Source organism: Centropristis striata, chromosome 7 (assembly GCF_030273125.1).
Source record: "Centropristis striata isolate RG_2023a ecotype Rhode Island chromosome 7, C.striata_1.0, whole genome shotgun sequence".
Classification (NCBI taxonomy): Eukaryota; Metazoa; Chordata; class Actinopteri; order Perciformes; family Serranidae; genus Centropristis; species Centropristis striata.
The window spans coordinates 8935097-8954480 of NC_081523.1; the positions used below are offsets into that span (position 1 = coordinate 8935097).

Genomic DNA, 19384 nt, shown 5'->3' on the forward strand with positions numbered 1-19384 from the left:
TCAATGAATTGTTTAGTTACTTGGCAGAAAAGAAATCAGCTAATATTTTCATTATAGATCAATCATTTCAGTCACTTCTCAAGCAAAAAAAAAGCTAAATATTCTCAGGTTCCTGCTTCTGAAATATGAAGAATTTCTGCTCTTTTTTAAAAATCATAAAAACACTTACCACCTGCAGCTGCTGCAGTGTTTTTTGCATTCCCTCATCTCTTCCAACTAGTGTATGTTATTTTGCCACACTCCATTGTTTATTGTAAATATTGTGTGTGTATACCATAGGCATCTGGGGAGTGAGGAAAGCAGTGGAGAAAATAAGCAAAAAGAAAGGTAATTCAATGGAGAACTGATGTCATTAGTCAATGAATTGTTTAGTTACTTGGCAGAAAAGAAATCAGCTTATCATTTCATTATAGATCAATCATTTCAGTCACTTCTCAAGCAAAAAAAAAGCTAAATATTCTCAGGTTCCTGCTTCTGAAATATGAAGAATTTCTGCTTTTTCTTAAATCATAAAAATACTTACCACCTGCAGCTGCTGCAGTGTTTTTTGCATTCCCTCATCCCTTCCAACTATTGTGTTATTTTGCCACACTCCATTGTTTATTGTAAATATTGTGTGTGTATACCATAGCAGTGCTCACTCTGCACATTGCTCTGTCCTAGGATGGAAGACCTGATTGCAAGTCTTGGCCAGGAGATGGCGCTGTTGACTGACAAACTGAGCTCATCAAAAAGCAATAGTGTCAGCTTAAGTGTCAAGTTGGAGATGTTAAAGTAAGTGCTGTTCCCAAATCAGTTAATGTCTGTTTTAACATTGAGTGTTTAGGGCAGTTTAAGACTTGAATACAAATTAAAAATAATAATAATTTCTATGCTTAGAAAACTTGCAGAGAGACAGGCATCACTGCACCAGTGTCAGGTCAGTGAACTTGAATCAACCCTCTGCAGCCGTACAGACAAGGTAAGGAAGAGTGGACAATAATATTATGAACAATAATGTAAGCAAGCAGCCAAACGTTAACCAGCAGAAACATTCATCCACTTCACTAGATGATTAGATCAGTTAGACCCGCAGAGGGCAGTTGAACATTAGATGACAACAATGTGGAGATGCACACCACTATGATTGAACTCCTGTTTACTTCCTGTGCCAGAATAAAAACTAAATTAATATTTGATTCAATTTGTGAAATTGTAGGTTTGCTGTCTGGAGCAACAGCTCACTCAGGCTCAATCCCAGCTGGTGGAAGCCGAGAGAGAGAAAGAGCGAGCTTTACAACACGCAGAGGTGCTTCAGTCCCAGCTTGGCCAACTTGAGGTGTGTCAGCAAAAACATGAATCTGAAAACCAGCACTTTCTGTTTTTATCATACCCAAAAACCACTTATAGATGCATGTTTATGTTAAATAACACTTGTTTAAAGTATCAGGTTGACTTTACTTAAGTTTAGTCATACTTAAGTTCTATGCAGCAACATGTAATCTGCTGGTAAAACTGCTTAAGACACTGATGGGAAGAGTAAAAAAGGATAGTCAGGCTCAGGTGGAGGCTCTGGTTAAGGGATGGGCTTTGGTGGTCGAGGTGTCACAACTGAGGCTACACCAGGGGTGTGCAACCTTTACTAACAAAAGAGCCATTGTTTGCCAAAAAAAGAGAAAATATGTCGGAATGGAGCTGCAAACCTTATTTTGAGCCTCACAATGAAGATAAAACAGCCTACTCAGTCTAAATGAGCCTACCAACATTACTAATAAGTAATAACGAGCATTTGTTAATATGATTTTGTAATAAATATCTATGAAGACTTGGAATCGAAAGCTCGCCTAGCTAGAAAAACTCGAAACTAGACTAGAAGTTGACAAAATTTAGAGGTTAAAGCGCCGGGCTGTAGACTTTCGTAAGTTTTGTAAGCTATGATACACAATTTAGTTGATTTTTTAATGCCATATATTAGCTGCAGGTTTTTACAATTAAAGAATACAAATTCCAATGGGCTGGCCGCAATGATAAATAAATATAAAAATGTAAAGAAATCTGTAATTTCATATAATTATTTTGCTGCAGATGGTCTGAAGAGCCACATGTGGCCCTGGAGCCTCAGGTTGCCTACCCCTGGGCTACACTGTCTGACATTATATGTCCACTATTATTATATATTTAGTGGAGGGCATCTATATCATGGGGAGGCAGTTTTGTGACTTATTGTGGATGAGAACATTTGGGCAAGAGAAGTGCATGACAGACACAATGTATCACTGAGGATGGGAGCAGCAGCAAAATATATTTTAGCCACCTATTTAAAACTATTGACTAAATATTAGTTTAAGTGTATGCTATTTTTGGAATGTTTTGACTACTTTACCTTGCTGGAAAGATCTGCCTGGCAGCTAGATAAAACAATGAAAGTATTCTAGTTTGGTTTATTTCTTTTTCTGTTTGTTAGCAGGATTAAGGAAAAGCTACGAAAGTTCATGAAACTTGATGGAAAGGTGTAGCATGGGCCAGGGAAGAACATGTTTAATTTTGGATCAGATGTGAATTACAGGGTGTATACGCAAATTTTGTTTTCACTTTATTTAACATTATGAGATGAGCAAACCAGACCCAGTTCGTGCAGCTCTCTTTATCAAACGACCAGAAGAATGCGATTTGTTTTGTGACACTGCTAGCGAGAAGAAGAATTCTGCTGAACTGGAAACAAAAAACTCCACCAATCCATCAAGCTTTCATGAATGATAAAATGAAGCATTTGCTGTTAGAAAAAATAAAATTCACCCTGAGAGGTAAGATAAATACCATTTATACAATATGGCAGCCATTTATGGACTATTATACTAAATACAATCCCATGAAAAATTAACAACTGTAAATTTTAGAACACTCGACATCCTCCAAGTTGTGTTATTCATTTTTAAATCTCTTTCTTTTTTTGTAAACTTTATTATTGTTTTTATATTTGATTTGACTCCACCTAGGTTGTTTTTTAATTGTTTTTTTTTTACTACCATTCTGTTCTTTCGTGTTGATTTCAAGCATAAATGAACATGTACCTATTTTTGTATGTGAACGAAAGAAAAAAAAACCAATAAAGAGAAGTTTAAAAAAAAAAAAACATTATGAGATGAGCATGGCCTTGGTGCAGGTCTAGTTTTGGTTGCATTTTTACTATTAGTTGTACCACACTGTGTAGGACCAGGTGTACCTCTTCAGATGGGTTTGCTTAAATGCAGAGCATGCTTGATCAGTCAACCATCCAAGAATAACACAAAATGAAATGTCAAGCCAGTTTCTCTCCCATCTTTGAGATCATATCTCTTCACACTGTCAAAAGATTATTATTTTTTTGCCATTTTAAAAACAATCAGTCCACTGTGCCTCCTGCTTTATCCTCTAGAGGTGCAGTGAGCAGCAGCGCTTTGAGCTCCAAGATGAGGCAAAGGTCCTGAGAGGACAGCTGGAGGTGGCCAGGGAGGAGACAACCTGCCTGCAGGCGCTGCTGGAGCAAAGGGCCCAGGAGGGGAGGAGATCCCAGGAACTCCTGGAGGAGAAAAATGAAGAACTCCAGCTGAGGCAGCAAGAAGTTCAGCACGTAATGTTCTAGAGGAAATCATGCATCATTAGCATCATGAGTCATGGTTTACAGATGAATAAAAAAATCGCAATAGTAATAATAATTTAGATTAAGATTAGATAAACCATGATTGATCAACTATGTGCTGTTTTTTATGGCTCAATAAACTGAAGCTTAGCTGATTTACACTACTGGTCAAAAGTTTTAGAACACACCAACTTTTCCAGAATTTAAAAGTAAATTATGCAGTTTAATGTCTCAGTGTACTCTGAAATGAATGCACATTTGCAACATTTAAAATTCTTTATTGAGCATGATAGTGTTTTGAAAGTAAAAAAAAGATTCAAAATCACATTTTATGTTGGACTAAAGGACCAAAAAAAGACACAAAATGACAAAAAAAGACACAAAATGACAAAAAAAGACACAAAATGACCAAAAAAAAGACACAAAATGACCAAAAAAAGACACAAAATGACAAAAAAAGACACAAAATGACCAAAAAAGACACAAAATGACTTACAAAGACATGAAAAGAATTCAAGACTCCATAGAGTTATGTTGTTAACCCATTTCTTGTTCCCTGAAAAAGGCCTACTGATATAATTCTGAAATTATTTTTCAGTTTTGGTTAAGCTTACCTTTTTTTATTTACCTCTGGCAGTTCACCACTTACCTTTGTACCCTTTCAAGCTGTTCATTTGACTTGAACTGCTTGAATTTCCATAAAAAACTGGAAAAATTGGGGTGTTCTAAAACTTTTGACCGGTCGTGTATTTCAGCATCTTGCCAGGTTGGAAGAGGCCCAGAGCCGATGCCAGACCTTGCATGCAGAAGGAGAAACACTGAGGCGGAAGCTGGATGTCCAAGAGAAGGTGATAGAGAGCAGCGTCCAGATGAGAGTGCAGCAAAGCCAAGCTATCGATGACCTTCACCAGGAGAACAGCCTCTTCAGCAACCAGCTAAACCAGCACAAGCTGGAGAGCAAGCAGCTACGGGTCAGTAGTAGGGGTGGGCGATATGGCCCTAAAAGAATATCACGATATTGCAGGCTATTTTTGCGATAACGATATTCTTAACGATATTAGGAAATACTTAAAAAGATGAAAATATGATTTTTTTTTTTAGTCTGTATAAATAATTAAAAATCTAACATGTAGTTTGAAGTGCAAATCTCAACAGTTGCCAAATACAAAAAAATGTACTCTTGACTCTTGTGTATGAGAAAATAATAAAAATAACCATTTAGGGGTTCCAGGGGCATATTTTAATGAAATTTTGTAAAGGAGAATAAAGGTTCTTGTATGTTTCACTTAAGGCATCTTATTTTGACAGTCTTCTTGGAAATTCTGTGGTGGATTCTCTTAACACACTTTGCTCTTATTTTGAAAGCTGCATGTGTTTAGCGACAGGGAGTAAGCCACTACATCAAGAAGTAGGAACGTTGCCAATATCACGATATGCATTTTTTTGAACCATAAAAAAAATATACCGATATTATTGTGAACGATACGATATGGCACACCCCTAGTCAGTAGCATGGCAAGAAAAGTGACTGAAAAATGAATAGATCCCATATCATCACTAACCTCCCACCTTTTGTCTCTCCTGTGCCATATTAGGCTGAGTTAGACCGGCACAAGTCAGAGCTGGCTGCTATAGAGCAGGAGAAGCAGCAGCTACAGGCCTCTGTGGCTGATCAAAGTCAGCGTCTCCTTGAAGGAACTCTGGAGAAAAAGCAGCTCACCATCCAGCTGGAGGTCCAGTGCATGCAGTTACTCAGCCACACAAGTGAGTGGAGCTTTACTGAACGTGTATCACCACACAAGAGACCAATATCCATCATATAAACCAGGGGTGTCAAACTCTGGCCCGCAGGCCAAATTTTATTTGGCTCGCGAGGCAATACCAAATTATTATATTATTATAATTAATGACATTGATGTGTTTTTTATTTGAAATTTGATTTTGCATGTCTGCACTATTTAGTTATATATTGTATGTTTAGAAGCGTTGCTGGTTCCATATTTAATGTTAAAGCAAAACATGTTTGGTATATATTAAAAGGTTTATTTGTTCAATGTTGGCCCGCGATTTTATTCAAGTTTAAAATTTTGGCCCATTGTGTATTTGAGTTTGACACCCCTGATATAAACAATGGTTACTCAAAGCAAACTGAACGGCAGTTTCCTCACTATAATAATGAATGAATGAATAGTTTTTGTTTCTTGTGGGATTATTCAGAGCGTAATTTCTGCCGCTGATGGTCTTTCAATCAAACTAATGATATAAGACAGAATTTGATGACATTGTGAAGTAGAGTCGGATCATGGGAGTTGTTGTCTTCATTCATTTAGCAACCACAAGTGCCTATGAAAATTGTAATTGTGATTCAGTTCATCAATGAATAATATATAATGTGGTATCCACATAAAGTCACCGTGTCTTTTGTCTATCACAAGTTATTCATCCCTCCTATTCCATGCATTAACCCATTGAAGCCTGGAAAGCAGATACGTCGTTTTGTAGTATTTGTAGAAGACTCAAATACTTTTTGAATTTCATTTCTATCTGCTACAGAGGCTGAAAAATCTATTATTTAGTAGAAGTGTTGACACTTCTGTTGAATTTCCAGAAAAACTTCAGGTTTTAGGGGCTTAATTTAAAATCGCCCAGAGGTTTTACAGGCATTTTAGGCCTCAATGGGTTAAAAAAAGACAGTTAAAGTTCCATCCTTCTAATCAAATGTATCTAGAACTTTACATTTTCTCAAAGTCTGTTTGTATCAAACAATGACATAACGGACAGTAGAGATTAAAATGTATTTTCCACCTTGTTAGGATCACAATAATCTCCAGTAGTCTTCTGCAATAATCAAATGCTCATGTGGTTATTAATTGCCACAATATGATGTTGTATTCCATGTGGACTTTTACCCTATGGTACTGTTTGTTACCTCCGGACAGCAGACGGACGTAACCAAACCTTTTCATTCACCAGGAATTACACAGTGCTGTTTCTAGAAAGAGTTCAGGTCTCACGGCCTTTTGCCAAATCAAATGATCCTCTTCTCCTGCTGTGTTAAAAACAACAAAGAACCATGTTTGGTATGTTTTCACTGTCAACCAAGCCCTTCCATTGTTGTGTGTGTGTTAAAGTGCGTTTCTCTCCGTGGATTTGATGTATGTGTTTGTGCGGGCACGATTTCAGAGGAGCACAAGGAGCTGCAACAGCTCCACAGCTGCATGAAGGAGGAGCACGAGGGCGCGGTGCTGAAGCTTCAGAGTCAGCTGAGGAACGCCCATGACGAGCTGGACCAGGTCGGGAGCACATTGAGGGCCCTGGAAGGAGCTGACGGACACGGTTAGATCCATGACATAATTTAAACTGAGACTTAATTAAAAGATCTCAAGAACAAAGAAACATCCTCTGATTTACACACAATCTGAGATCAAGTGGAAAGATAACGGTGATTTATTTGGATTGTAATGAAAGCTAGGAATGCAGACAACTCTCAAAAGATGTAAAATGTCACTGAATAATAGTGCAAATATTAAAATGTGACATGTTTTATCAATAACACATGTCCTTGAGACGTTCAAAGCTTAAGTATCTGATTTACAATATGTTCTAAATAACATGTGCATAGTGTTCCTTCTCACTTTGCGCTGTTTGTTTGTCTCTGCTTCAGGTCTCCAAGTGGCCATGAACATGCAGAAGGAGATCACTGCCAGGAGAGAGCAGGTCGACTCACTGCAGGTTAAAATCCAACATTTAGAGGAAACTACGGACAAACTGTACCAGGTAAAAAAAACGTAATGTACCAGCGTTTCTGATGAATGTGATTAATCACAAGTGTCTACCGGTACAAAGTAACAAGTAGTAGTTGTCTCATTTTTTAAATAAATTAAGCAGAATGCTTTAACAGCAAAGTTAGCATCTCAGCTATTGACAAGTTCAGCCAAGAACATGTCCTATCTCGAAATATGAACTAAAGTGGGAAATAATCCATGAAACCGCCTTTCAGGCCTTTTTTTGTGTGTATTTATTTTTATTGGTTTCATAACAGAAAAATATATACAAATTAGAGATAGTTGGTGGAGCTACACAGAACAATACATGTTTGGTTTTTTTTACATGAGTTTTTGACATGAGACAAACAAAACATGGGTTTAACATAAATGGCACAACAACAGAATAGCACTAATTCAGTTTTTAGACATTAAATCAAGAAAAGGTTGCCAGATTAAAAAAAAAAAAAAAAAAGATATCCTCTTTAGCAGATATGATGTACCTGATTTTCTCTAAGTGTAATGTATATCCCAGCTCTCTCAACCACATTTCAAATGTAGGAGCCCTTTCAGATTTCCAAGACTGTAAAATTAGCTTTCTGGCTAACAATGTTGAAAGGGAGATAGCCTTAGCTTCATAACTACTTTTCACACTATCTGGATTTGCCACTCCAAACAACACGGTGACCGCCTTTCAGGTCTGCCCCAAATTTTAATGGGTTCTTCCTCGGCCCATGTTAAAAAAAAAAGATAAATTAAAATGCATTGTTCCATTTTTCTGTCGACTCTCCCTATCCTGTACAGGAGAAGCGCTACCAGAGCCTGGAGAACCAGCGCCAGCTCCAGGAGCTCACCCTCGTCAGGGAGGAGAAGAGACAACTTGCCAATGAGCTGGACGCCCTTCGCTCCAAAGATCAACAGTTGAGGGAGAGGATCAGCCATCTGGAGTCAATCCTTCATAAGGTGGCTCTCAATTACACTTTATACTAATCATTATTATTTTTTTCAACAATATTTTTTATTGAAGTTTCAAGTGCATATCAAACTTTATGTCGAATATACAAACATTTTCATTTATATCCCCTCGAACATACATTCATTCACACAGACAAAGAAAATGAGTAAATAAAATGGACAGTGACAACAAACAAGCAACGAGCAAAATAAAAAGGATCATTTCATAACCTATTGTTCAGTCAGTGTTATCCGTTCCATTGGTCAAGAATGACATAAATGATTCCCAAATCCAAGCAAACTCCTCCTGTTTACCTTTAACAATGTATGTCAATCTCTCCAGTCCAAGACAAGTCATCAACTCCTTCTTCCATATTGCCATTGATGGTGGTTCTACATTTTTCCAATATAGTGCAATCACTCTCCTTGCATGGAGAAGTCTATACTAATCATTATATTACCACAACACATTGTCTGGTTTAAAGAGAACCCTGGATAAGATGATGACAGGCTGAAATTCATATAAAGTTTTCAACTGAAAACAGCACACACCAATTCTCATGTAACGAGTCCTTGATATTTATTAACAATGAAGTGTTGGTGGCCTTGAGTTTGAAGTGCAGACCATAAACCGCCACATCCACATAAATGCAGATAAATAGAATTTTAATATGACGTAGGCTGAGCTTTTGTGGCATTATTAGGCCAAAAATCCCATAATAACCTTTCAGCATATTTTAATTCAAGTACTGTGAGAGAGAAAAAGACTTCTGCATCTACTCTTGGCCCTTTTTTTCAATCTAGCCCCTGAAAGGAGACTTTGGCAAATTACAGGTCATTTTAGAAAGAGAGTGTTCCTGTTGGCTGTTCTACAAATGCAGATGTAGCTTCATGTCCCTTTTGTTGATGAAAGTCTGATCCAATGGTTGACAATTCAGCAGAAAAAGATGCTATTCCAGCATTGGTAACAACTGCCTGCACTGCAAAGCAGCCAAAAAAAAGGGAAAATGGACTTATCTAAAACAGAGTTTGACAATAAATGCAATAAAATGTGTCAATTGCGGTAAAGCACTTCGGATATGGAGAGGAACCGTTTTTTGCTTGTTTTTTTCAAACCAAGAATGACAATGTTTGATTGTTTATTTAATTTGTAAGCTATGGCATCACAGTTATTATCTCCCTCTGGAGAACGAAACAAAAATGTCTGTTTATATATTCAGGTAAATAAAAAACCTTATCTGTCCTGTTCTGTCTATGTTTGTGTCCATCACTGTGTTATTGTTTCATATTCTCTGTATCTTCCCTCAGATGTCAGAGAGCTTTGCAGACTGCCAAGATTTCATCCAGCTGCAGGAGCAGGACTTTTTCCGTCTGAAACTCCAGCATGCCCTGGATTTGAAGGCAGGCCTTATCCTCTAATACATGGTTCCCAACCTTTTTCTTCAGGGACCCACATTTTTACCATAGTAAATTTTGGCGACCCACCCATTGTCCATTGCTTCTATGAAGCCGAACTCAATGTGACTTTCATGGTACCCTCTCTTTTTCTTTTTGAGATATTCAACATTTGCGCCTCCCTACCGTTCGCCATTTTTCCATTAGCTCTGTGTTTCTGTTGTTAGGTGAGGTTACCGCTAGGAGAGGTTACCGCTAGGAGAGGTTACCGCTAGGTGAGGTTACCGCTAGGTGAGGTTACCGCTAGGAGAGGTTACCGCTAGGAGAGGTTACCGCTAGGTGAGGTTACCGCTAGGAGAGGTTACCGCTAGGAGAGGTTACCGCTAGGTGAGGTTACCGCTAGGTGATGTTACCGCTAGGTGAGGTTACCACTAGGTGAGGTTACCACTAGGTGAGGTTACCTGTGTATACTGCAGGAGGGATGTTACACATGTCCTTATTCTTGCGATATATCCTTTATTTTTAAACTTTTCTATAGTGATTTTTCTATTTAAATAAATGCATAAATGTTTAATGTAGCCCTTATTTAGTTGTTTTTGTCCCACTAATGAATTAAATGCTCACTCATCAATATTTAACACATTAGATTTATTACATCCCTTAAAATCAAGATGGCTTCGCGACCCCCCGTGGATCTTTGGCGCCCCCCGTGGGGGGGTCGGACCCCCCCTGTTGGGAATCACTGCTCTAATACACACTTTGCCTATTTATGAGAATATATACCCTCTTTTATTTACAGTCTGTGCTCCGCTTCTCTGTCTTAATCTAGTTGGACTCACTCTATGACTTCCATTCTTTTCTATAGGAGCTCCAAGGTCAAAATTTGCGCACAGCTCTGAATGTACCTCCATCTGACCTGAACTCCCCGTCCCAGTCTGCACTCCCTGCTCCACCTTCTTCCCAGCACGGCTCCAACACCCAGATCACGGTACAGTCAGGAACTCCTTATATCTGCCTGCATGTGTGAATCATTGTTTATTTGGCTGCACAGACACAAGCTCAGCACATCTGCTCGGCCTTTAAATCAAAAACATACACGGCATTACATTCCTGTGGGAAGTAGAGAAACCTGACTGTAAATCATCTCAGTAAAGCGGTGAAATGCTGTTAACTGCGCTAATACAGTTTTATATGAGATGGTCTTGTGTTCCCTGGTTTCTCTGTTCAAATGCCAACTAATCAGATCAGCTATTTATAATATTGACATCCCCGCAGCAGAGCATTAACATCGTCTTTCTCTCCTCTCTCCTCCAGCAGGAGAGCCCCGCCCGGGAGCTCAGGTCTCTTGTCAGAGAGCTGCGAGGAGTGATTTCGGAGAACCGCAGACCACACACAGATAACAGGAGGAGGTCTGCCCCGGAGAGGGTGCACAGAACCACATTGTACGTCTGGCTCCGTTCCCACACACTGCAAGGATTAGCTTCGTTCTTAGACTAGCTTAGGTCACATCTGAAAATCATGTGATGCTACTGAGTGAGCAGGATGTCATTTGAAGTGGAGGAGGAGGGGTACATACGTAAGTGGTTCTACTGACCACAGTGTTTCCCTGTTTCTACTGTACTATATCATGAAAACAAGACAGGCCGTTGACCTTGTTTAGTTTAAAAACTCCTTTGTGTCATAACCTCTCTTAGCATTCCTGTAAAATTATCTGAAAAAAAAATCCTATCCAAGGCTTACTTAAATTCAAATCTGTTCTTGAACCATTTAGAGTGAATCCATGGTAGATGACATTGAGGTTTTTTCCCTGAACAGTCGTCATCATCATTGTAAGCGCTACTGGCATTGAGTAATAGAAGTTTTTTTTTAACAGCCTATTGAAAACAGAATCCTATTGATAACTATAGCTGGGACTAATTAGCTAGAAAACACAATGGGACGACAGCATGAAAGCCTAACCTACTTGATTATTATATGTGATTTTTAAAGCGTATGTCCAGGCCTTTTCCAAAAAAGGCCACTTGGAGAATGTACGTATTGAATGTTTGAATGTACAGTCATAGCTTTGGGCTCCAATGAAAGGTGACACATTGACGTATCCTATCCCATTTCCAGATTCACTGAAGGTATAACTGTAGCAGAGAAACGCAAGCATAGATACGTTATTGCATTTTCCCTTCTTGAAACTAAACTTTGTGCATATAAAAGAGTCAGAACTTCAGAAGAAGAGGTGCTATGGTGGAAAGGCAGTTTCAGATTTCTGTCAAAGACTCATGTAATGTGATATATAAGTTGTCAAACTTTGTATTTTAATTTCCCCCGCATCAACAGCAGCACTGACAAGGCAGAGGAAGTAAAAGCCGACTCCAGATCGAGAAGAAAAACCTGCGGCAGGTAGGGAGCACAGCGAAACCTAACCAACTCAGTGTTGTCTTTTTTTGTTTGAGTGTTTTGTTTGAGTATGATTTGTCTGAAGGCTACGAGACGCACCATCACACCATCTCTGCACGTCACCTTTTCCCCCTAATGCAACATGCGCGGCGCCACAAGAGTGCTACAGGCTGTGTAATGTGATGTTATGTGTGTTTGTGTTTGTGCATACACCGTGTACAGCGAGCCAAATTTCCCGAAGGCAGCTGAGCTCAACAGGACACTAATCAACAACAAATCCTTCAGCCAGAGTGAGTTTTTGTCAGCTACTCAAAAGGTTTTTCCAAAACATATTTTCTTTTGTAATCCTTTCATGAGTGCAGTGTTTATCTGCCATACAGCATAATCAAATTGTTATATCAACATCAAAACAATCTGCAACTTATTTAAAATGAATTCGTTGTTTGAAAAGTAACTTTTTAAAGCAAATCTGGCAACTATTTTTGTGAGGTTTGTATTGTTGGACATGCAAAACAAGCAATTTATAGATGTCACATATTTTCTGTCTTTTTATAGCTCAAAAAATTGAAATGATCAGCAGATTATTCAATAATGAAAATAGTTAGTCGCAGCTTCACACTCGCAAGTTTTTGTCAGAAACAATATTAAATTATCTAAGTAATAAATTATGACTTTTCTAGGCCGTGTTATTTCGAGTCCAGTGCCTGCAGCGAGGTACACTTCCTCCCCACAGCTGCTCTCACTGGGCCGCAGGTCACCCGTCCATTCTCTCCTGACCTCTGACCCAAACAGCTGACAGTGACACAACACAGCAGACTTATAGGTGAGTCATGTTATCCGTAAGTTGATAACATTTTGTGAAATCTGGTGCGTCAGGATGCAATGAGGCAACATAAAATCCATTCCAGCAATAGAGAAGTTCCCTTTTACCTGTGTCCTTTAGCAACTCACAATCTTCTCTGTTTTAATAAAATGTTGTAAATGTTACTGATTGATCATGATCTGTCATTCCATTCCTCCGAATTAATTAAATTACTTTATTTCTATATTTTTTGTCTTTCAGAAAACTCCTTTTTTTCCCCAAAAGACCCAGCCAGATGAAGTTGTCAAAAAAAAAAATGTGGACGTTTTTTGTAATTTATTGTGTAAATAAAGTTTTTAAAATCTGAATGTGTGTTGAGGTGTTATTTCATACCAGAACTGATCTCAAATGCAACCAAGGTATATTATGCACATCAATTTTGCATTTGTTTTGTAGTGCACACAGTAAAACAAGCGTAAAAGTATAAAGCAATAGAATAGTATAACGCAGCATCTTTATTTCAGGCACAAATTAAGCAGGAAAATGAGTTCCGCCATCTGTTTCTGGTGTTTAATTGTCTGTGTTTCCTTTTATACTGAAGCAAACACCCCCATCTCCTGAGTTCCTTTTTCTTCACAAAAGAGATTATTTAGAAACAGAGACACATTTCAGATGCACTTCTCCTTTTGCACCTTTTTTTGTAGTTTGGTTTTGAAGAGCATTTCCTGTTAACGCATGCTGTGAACACACCATACCCAGGTCTGCTTTTAACTCCTCTAAATGCATAGTCTGGCCTTGTAGCCTTGGCATTCACAGTCCATTGTGGATTACATAAGATCTTACATCTTAGGTTTCATACATCTGTTTCAGCTCCTCATTCTGTCAACAAACCAAATGTCTCTCATCTTATCTTATGTGTTGATCCAGCAAACGCACCTTGGATGGTTGCCTTGGTCTTTACTGGATGTGTTGTTGGATTTTTCTCATCATCTGGCATCAAAAAACATATTTTTCAATTAATCTTTGTGGTTCTTGTGAACTCTGTTGCTTATGACAGGATTTCATTCTTGACCAGAAAAACTGCCTGCGTCCTCCACTTGAACTTGGAAAGTGTGTGATGAAAAGTTGTGACAGCCCAGTATTGCAGATTGAGAAACATTGCTCTCTTCATCCTGCAAGATTCAAACATAAGTCTCACATGTTAACATTACAGTGGTTATTTTATCTGTTTGTTCCTTTCATGTCTCAAACTTACCGGTGAAGCAAACCATCTGCTGAAAAGTTTGGTTGCTACTTTCATGTCCTTATGGGTGCTCGGTTGGTTCACTTTGACTGCCCGGCCTTTCTTGATACAATTTCCATTCATTTTTAGGATATAAGGGTTTCTGGGACCTGGATTTTGGGCATCAGCGCTGCTTTGAGAAGTATTGTTTAGCCTTATTACAGACTCCACTTGTTTATTTTCCATTTAATAGATCAAAGTAATTTAAATTGTATTAATAGTACAAATCAAACTGCCTTTTACTTGCATTTTATCAGCAGAAACTCTGTCCACTTCTTCCTCACTTGGCTCTGCACCGCTTTCCTTTTCTTCTTCCTCCGCATGGTCTCCTGTAGGCGTAGGAAGTGCAGAGGCACAGTTTACGCTTATGTCTGGGTCCAAAACGGATACCACCTTCTTGAATAACTGTGGAGAAACGAAGACACCATTTAAATACGTTTTAACACAAGATAGACTTTTAATACTGGCCCTTACTGTTCTGGCACATAGCAGCTTGGTAGTCCACACTTCTATCATGTCCACTTACCTCTGGGGTCATGTGATCCTTATAGTGCGGGAACATAACCAGAGGATGCTGTTTGAGTTTCTCCTCCACAGCAGCCACATAATCTCTGCGAATCTGCTTTTTGATCATCTGCTTCGAAAAGCAGGCGTGTTCTTTAGAGATGCACGTTTTATGCTTTTGACTGGAGTTGTTGTTTGGAGTTTCATGGAAGATAACTGGTGAGACACCTGTCTGGTGTCCAGATAAGACTGACAAGCTATCGCTGAAGTCATTGAGGCCCACGTTTGTAAAACGGCAACAACTGCCGACAAAGGAAGTCTTGTTTGCTGGGGCTTTGAGATACTTGGTCTGCACCCTCTCCTTGTACCTGTGGATTTACAAAAAAAAAATACAATTTATAAAGCACTTCAAAATACTTAAACATCTGTTCAATCAATCAATCAATCAATCAAACTTTATTTATATAGCGCTTTTCATACATATAAATGCAACTCAAAGTGTATCTGTTGATACAATATGGTTACAATACAGGTAAAGGGTAACTATAAACAAGGATACTTAAGTGAACTGCAGTATCGACTATATATTCTGCAGAAATAGCCTTGCCTCAAGGATACTATAGCAAACACAAAATGCCAGACAGTGTAATTAGGTCACTGTACAGTTGCTGCTGAGCACCACAGTTATCGTTTCTGTAGCAACAATATGTTTCCATCAGTCACACACTGTAAAGAAGACAATACAATATGTATGAACAATTATTACAAGATTCAAAGGGCAACATGTTTCTGCCTGCAAAGGGACTATTTCTCCTTTATCTCAGAAGATCTTGTAAGAGAACTGACTTTTTGTTTCACTTAAAATTTTAGCATGAGCAGGCGATTTCTTTGCTGTAGCATTTCTCTCTATTTGAGCAGGAAGCACATCTCTATTTCAACCACATGCACGTTGCTCTCTGAGTCGTCTTTTTATATCCTCCTTTATGTTTTGCCAGTTGGACACTCAGCCGATACTTGACTGAAGATCAGTCACTGCATCGTATCTCTGACGAAAGAGGAGAACACAAGACGATTCATATTCTCTCTATCGAGAGCCTGATAATAAAATCTGGCGACTATGATATGTCTTCTCAACATGTTTCATAACTGTAATTCTTCTGTTATACCTTACAGAAACAAATATGTCTTTCTGTACTTGTACAGAAAACGGCTACTTTAGTTGTTTGTGAAATTATGTTTTACAGCATCACAGTGCAGTTGGAATGTCAGTTTCTTCTGTACTTCCCTTTAACCTGTTTCAGTTACGATCTGCAGTAAAAAGATGTGCTTTCTGCTCATAGTTGAACGATTACAGAGGCAGTATTATTTGCATATATACTGTACTGGCTGCACAATGCTTCTGGCTTTATGATACTTAATTCTGTCTCATATTTGTCATTAGCATAACACATTTTTTTTTAAAACACGTGTTTATTAGATTTTTGTTTGCAGATTACAGCTAGTCAAACAAGACATTATTACATGCAACAAAGCAAACTTTTTCTCCCTATTCTCCCTCCCATCCCCTCTTCCCCTCGCCAAATAAGTATAAGAAAAACACAGTAAACCTATAAAAATTTTTAAAAAAAGATGTAAATAAAGCAAAAATTAAATACAAATAAATAAATAAATAAAAACAATAAATACAAGTAAATAAAAAATAAAAAACATACATACATAACAATAAAGAAAAAACAACAACAAAACATATATATATATATATATATATATATATATACACACACACATCTTTAAATTTAGTTATATAGACAAATACTGAAAATAGTTATAACACTGACAAATTTCAAGGGTCTCTCTCAAAGCATCATCACCAAATAAACATTCTACTCCCTCAGAGCCTCCTGCTGAAGCAAGTTACCAACATTAGCATCATGTCTTATAAAACTCATAAAAGGTCTCCAGATGTTATCAAAAACATGTTGTTTCCGTCTAATAATGTATGTTATTTTTTCCATTGTCATGTTTGATGCCATCTCTTTGATCCATCTTCCAATTCTTGGTCCATCAACATTTTTCCAATTAAGAGAAATTATACGTTTAGCTTGTAATATACACATATCCACAAATCTAGATTCTTTATTTTGTAAGTGTGGGAGAGTTGGATATATGCCCAGAAGAAAAAGCTTGGGGTCCAGTGGCAACTTCTTAGCTAATATTTGATCAATCATATTAATAATATCTTGCCAGAAGGATTTCACTTTCACACATTCCCATAGACAGTGATACATCTAGCATAACACATTTATTTTGTCCTGTTAGTTTGTTTGAAAAGTTTAAAACACCATTATTTCAGTAATTCTGGTCTCTTCAATGCTTGGTGCAAGGTTGGTGATGAGTATTACATCTGAACAAAGGAATTTAAACTTTATTAGAAAGAAATTTGTCTTCCTGCTCTCCTAAACATAATGTAGGTCTAAATAGAGCAGCTCAGTAACCATTTTAAATAGCAGTCTGTACATGTCTGCAGTGATTTATACTGTAACATATTTGGCTTATCTATTTCTGCCTCTCCCTTTTCCTTCTCCTCTGAATTCTAAGTATTTCTCACCTCCCCCCATCTCTGTCTATTTCTCTATCCTCAGTTCAGGTGAGAAAACAGATGAGAAAGCTATAAATGTTCAACATAATAAGCTGTCACATTAACATACTGTACAGTACATCCTCCAGTGAAAGATACAGAGACCCCAAAGTGTCTTTATAATAGCTTTACTTTATTCTTTTACTTCACTGGATTTCAGAGGGTACTCATGCAGATCTTTGCACCACTACATTAATCTGACAGCAGTAGCAGGTGACTTTGCAGATTAATATTTTACTGTACATACAAACCATATACAACCATTTTTTAAATAATATGATATGATGCAAAAGATGAAACTTCTCAATTGCACACAAAATAGCCAAAATAGGCTAAAACAGTACTGGTAAAGTAGCAGTATCATAAACGTATTATTTATATTATATATTTATATTATATTTATTTCCACTACTACTTCCAATACTGGTCTACATCAGTAGTGGAAGTAAAAGTAGCAATATCACATTGAAGAAATACTCTGTTACAAGCAAATGTCCTGCATTAAAACTATTACTTAAGTAAGTATAAGTATCAAGATATACTAGTAAAGTAAAAGTATTTATAAAATGGCATGGTAAAGGTGGCGCTAATTTTAGTGTCCTTAACTGCTGGGCAGCTTAACATGTAATAATAAATAATTTTACATCATTTTATATTTGTTATTATTCTGAAACGGCAACTAATTGAAACTATTATAAACATGATGTGGAGCAAAAAATGGCTGTCTAAATAGTACATTAGTTGCTTTTAAAATGTAGTGGGGTAACTTTAGAAGTAGAAAAAAGTGCCTTATAATTGTTTAATACTATATATATACTATACTATAATATTGTTTAATGATTGACTAAAGTGCTGTACAATTTGAAATTTGGGGGGCGGGAGGGGGGTTGTCTATCTATTTTTCATTATTATTATTTTTTATTTCATTTAATTTTTTCCTTTTTCTTATTTTTCAACACTCAATATTGTTGATATGTTTGCTTGGTAGTATTGCCATTGTTATTTATCTATTTTTTGTTTGTTATGCTACACTACCATTTTATCTTCTTTGTTGCTGTTGCTATTATTGCCATATTGATGCCTGCCACACCTGCTTGTTTGTTTGTTTTAAACTAAATGGAAAAAACAATAAAAAAAATGTATCACAAAAAAATTAAATCAATATAGAAACAGCAAACAATAAAAATAATAATAAAAGAAAGAAACTATATAACGTTGTTAGCTAGTTACATTCTACCACGTGGTCAATATTCACCACAAAAAACACCATAGAAAATAGTGTTCATAATTTCTTGAGCCAAAATGGCGACGTTAAACGAAGTCAAATGTCACTTACCAAGGGAAAATAGGTCTCTCGTTTTTTGTTTCCATACTTCGTTGTCGGTGTTATTTATTTAATAATTAACTTGTAGTTTTAGAAAAACATTTGTTTTAACGCTAACGTCACATTTGCGACGGTTAATATCTAAAATCAGGGTCGTGACGTGTCCGAGCAGTTAGTTTGTTCCTTGGTAACCACGGCAACAGCGGAGGTTGTTGTCTTGTGGGGTGGGGGCCGTTGAAGTTTATGAGGTAAATCCTTTTATAGTAAATAAAATATAACTTAGTGAAACAATAACTTATGTTGTAAATTATTTAACTAAAATAGATGTTTCAATTTAAATTAATGTTATGTATGTAGCAGTGGTGGAATGTAACTAAGTAAGTACTGAATTTAAGTACAATTTTGAGCTATGTGTATTTCCATTTTATCTAATTTTATATTTCTACTCAAATATTGTACTTTTTACTCCACTACATTTGCTTTTAGTTACTTTTCAGGTTAAAATTTTACATTAAAACATGATCAATTAAAAAATTATTAGACATTTTATTTTTATATTAAACCTCATAACAGTATATTAAGTAGTTTAAATTAGCCCTATCCTTACAAAAAAATGAAATGCTGCTTACATAAATGCATCAATACAAATAATCTATTAATATATATAATAATAATCCATTCTGCAAAAAACAGTACTTTTACTTTTGATATTATAAGTACATTCTGATGCTG

General features: G+C 37.0%; 2 protein-coding genes across 4 annotated transcripts in view; one reads left to right on the top strand and one right to left on the bottom strand.

Moving 5' to 3' along the window:
- LOC131974224 (coiled-coil domain-containing protein 158-like) overlaps nt 1-13272 on the top strand; it is a 16214-nt gene extending 2942 nt beyond the window's left edge. For 2 of the 3 annotated variants that reach the window (XM_059336448.1, XM_059336449.1), the window contains 16 exons: nt 664-774; nt 880-961; nt 1199-1318; nt 3395-3589; nt 4354-4569; nt 5194-5362; nt 6782-6934; nt 7263-7375; nt 8167-8325; nt 9625-9717; nt 10577-10699; nt 11026-11153; nt 12043-12105; nt 12325-12392; nt 12783-12925; nt 13166-13272. In XM_059336448.1, coding sequence (XP_059192431.1) covers nt 664-774; nt 880-961; nt 1199-1318; nt 3395-3589; nt 4354-4569; nt 5194-5362; nt 6782-6934; nt 7263-7375; nt 8167-8325; nt 9625-9717; nt 10577-10699; nt 11026-11153; nt 12043-12105; nt 12325-12392; nt 12783-12898 — 1909 coding nt within the window. In that variant the 3' untranslated portion in view covers nt 12899-12925; nt 13166-13272. Of the gene's footprint in view, nt 1-279; nt 328-663; nt 775-879; nt 962-1198; nt 1319-3394; nt 3590-4353; nt 4570-5193; nt 5363-6781; nt 6935-7262; nt 7376-8166; nt 8326-9624; nt 9718-10576; nt 10700-11025; nt 11154-12042; nt 12106-12324; nt 12393-12782; nt 12926-13165 lie in introns of all 3 variants that reach the window. The other variant, XM_059336447.1, reaches the window with a different exon arrangement.
- Nucleotides 13273-14387: 1115 nt separating this feature from the next.
- zgc:158260 (uncharacterized protein LOC571389 homolog) lies at nt 14388-18899 on the bottom strand. The gene is made up of 3 exons (XM_059336474.1): nt 18665-18899; nt 14713-15058; nt 14388-14591 (listed from the first exon to the last, which is right to left on the bottom strand). The coding sequence occupies exons 1-3, from the start codon at nt 18697-18699 to the stop codon at nt 14391-14393; spliced, it is 582 nt and encodes a 193-aa protein (XP_059192457.1). The 5' UTR covers nt 18700-18899; the 3' UTR covers nt 14388-14390.
- Nucleotides 18900-19384: the final 485 nt, after the last annotated feature.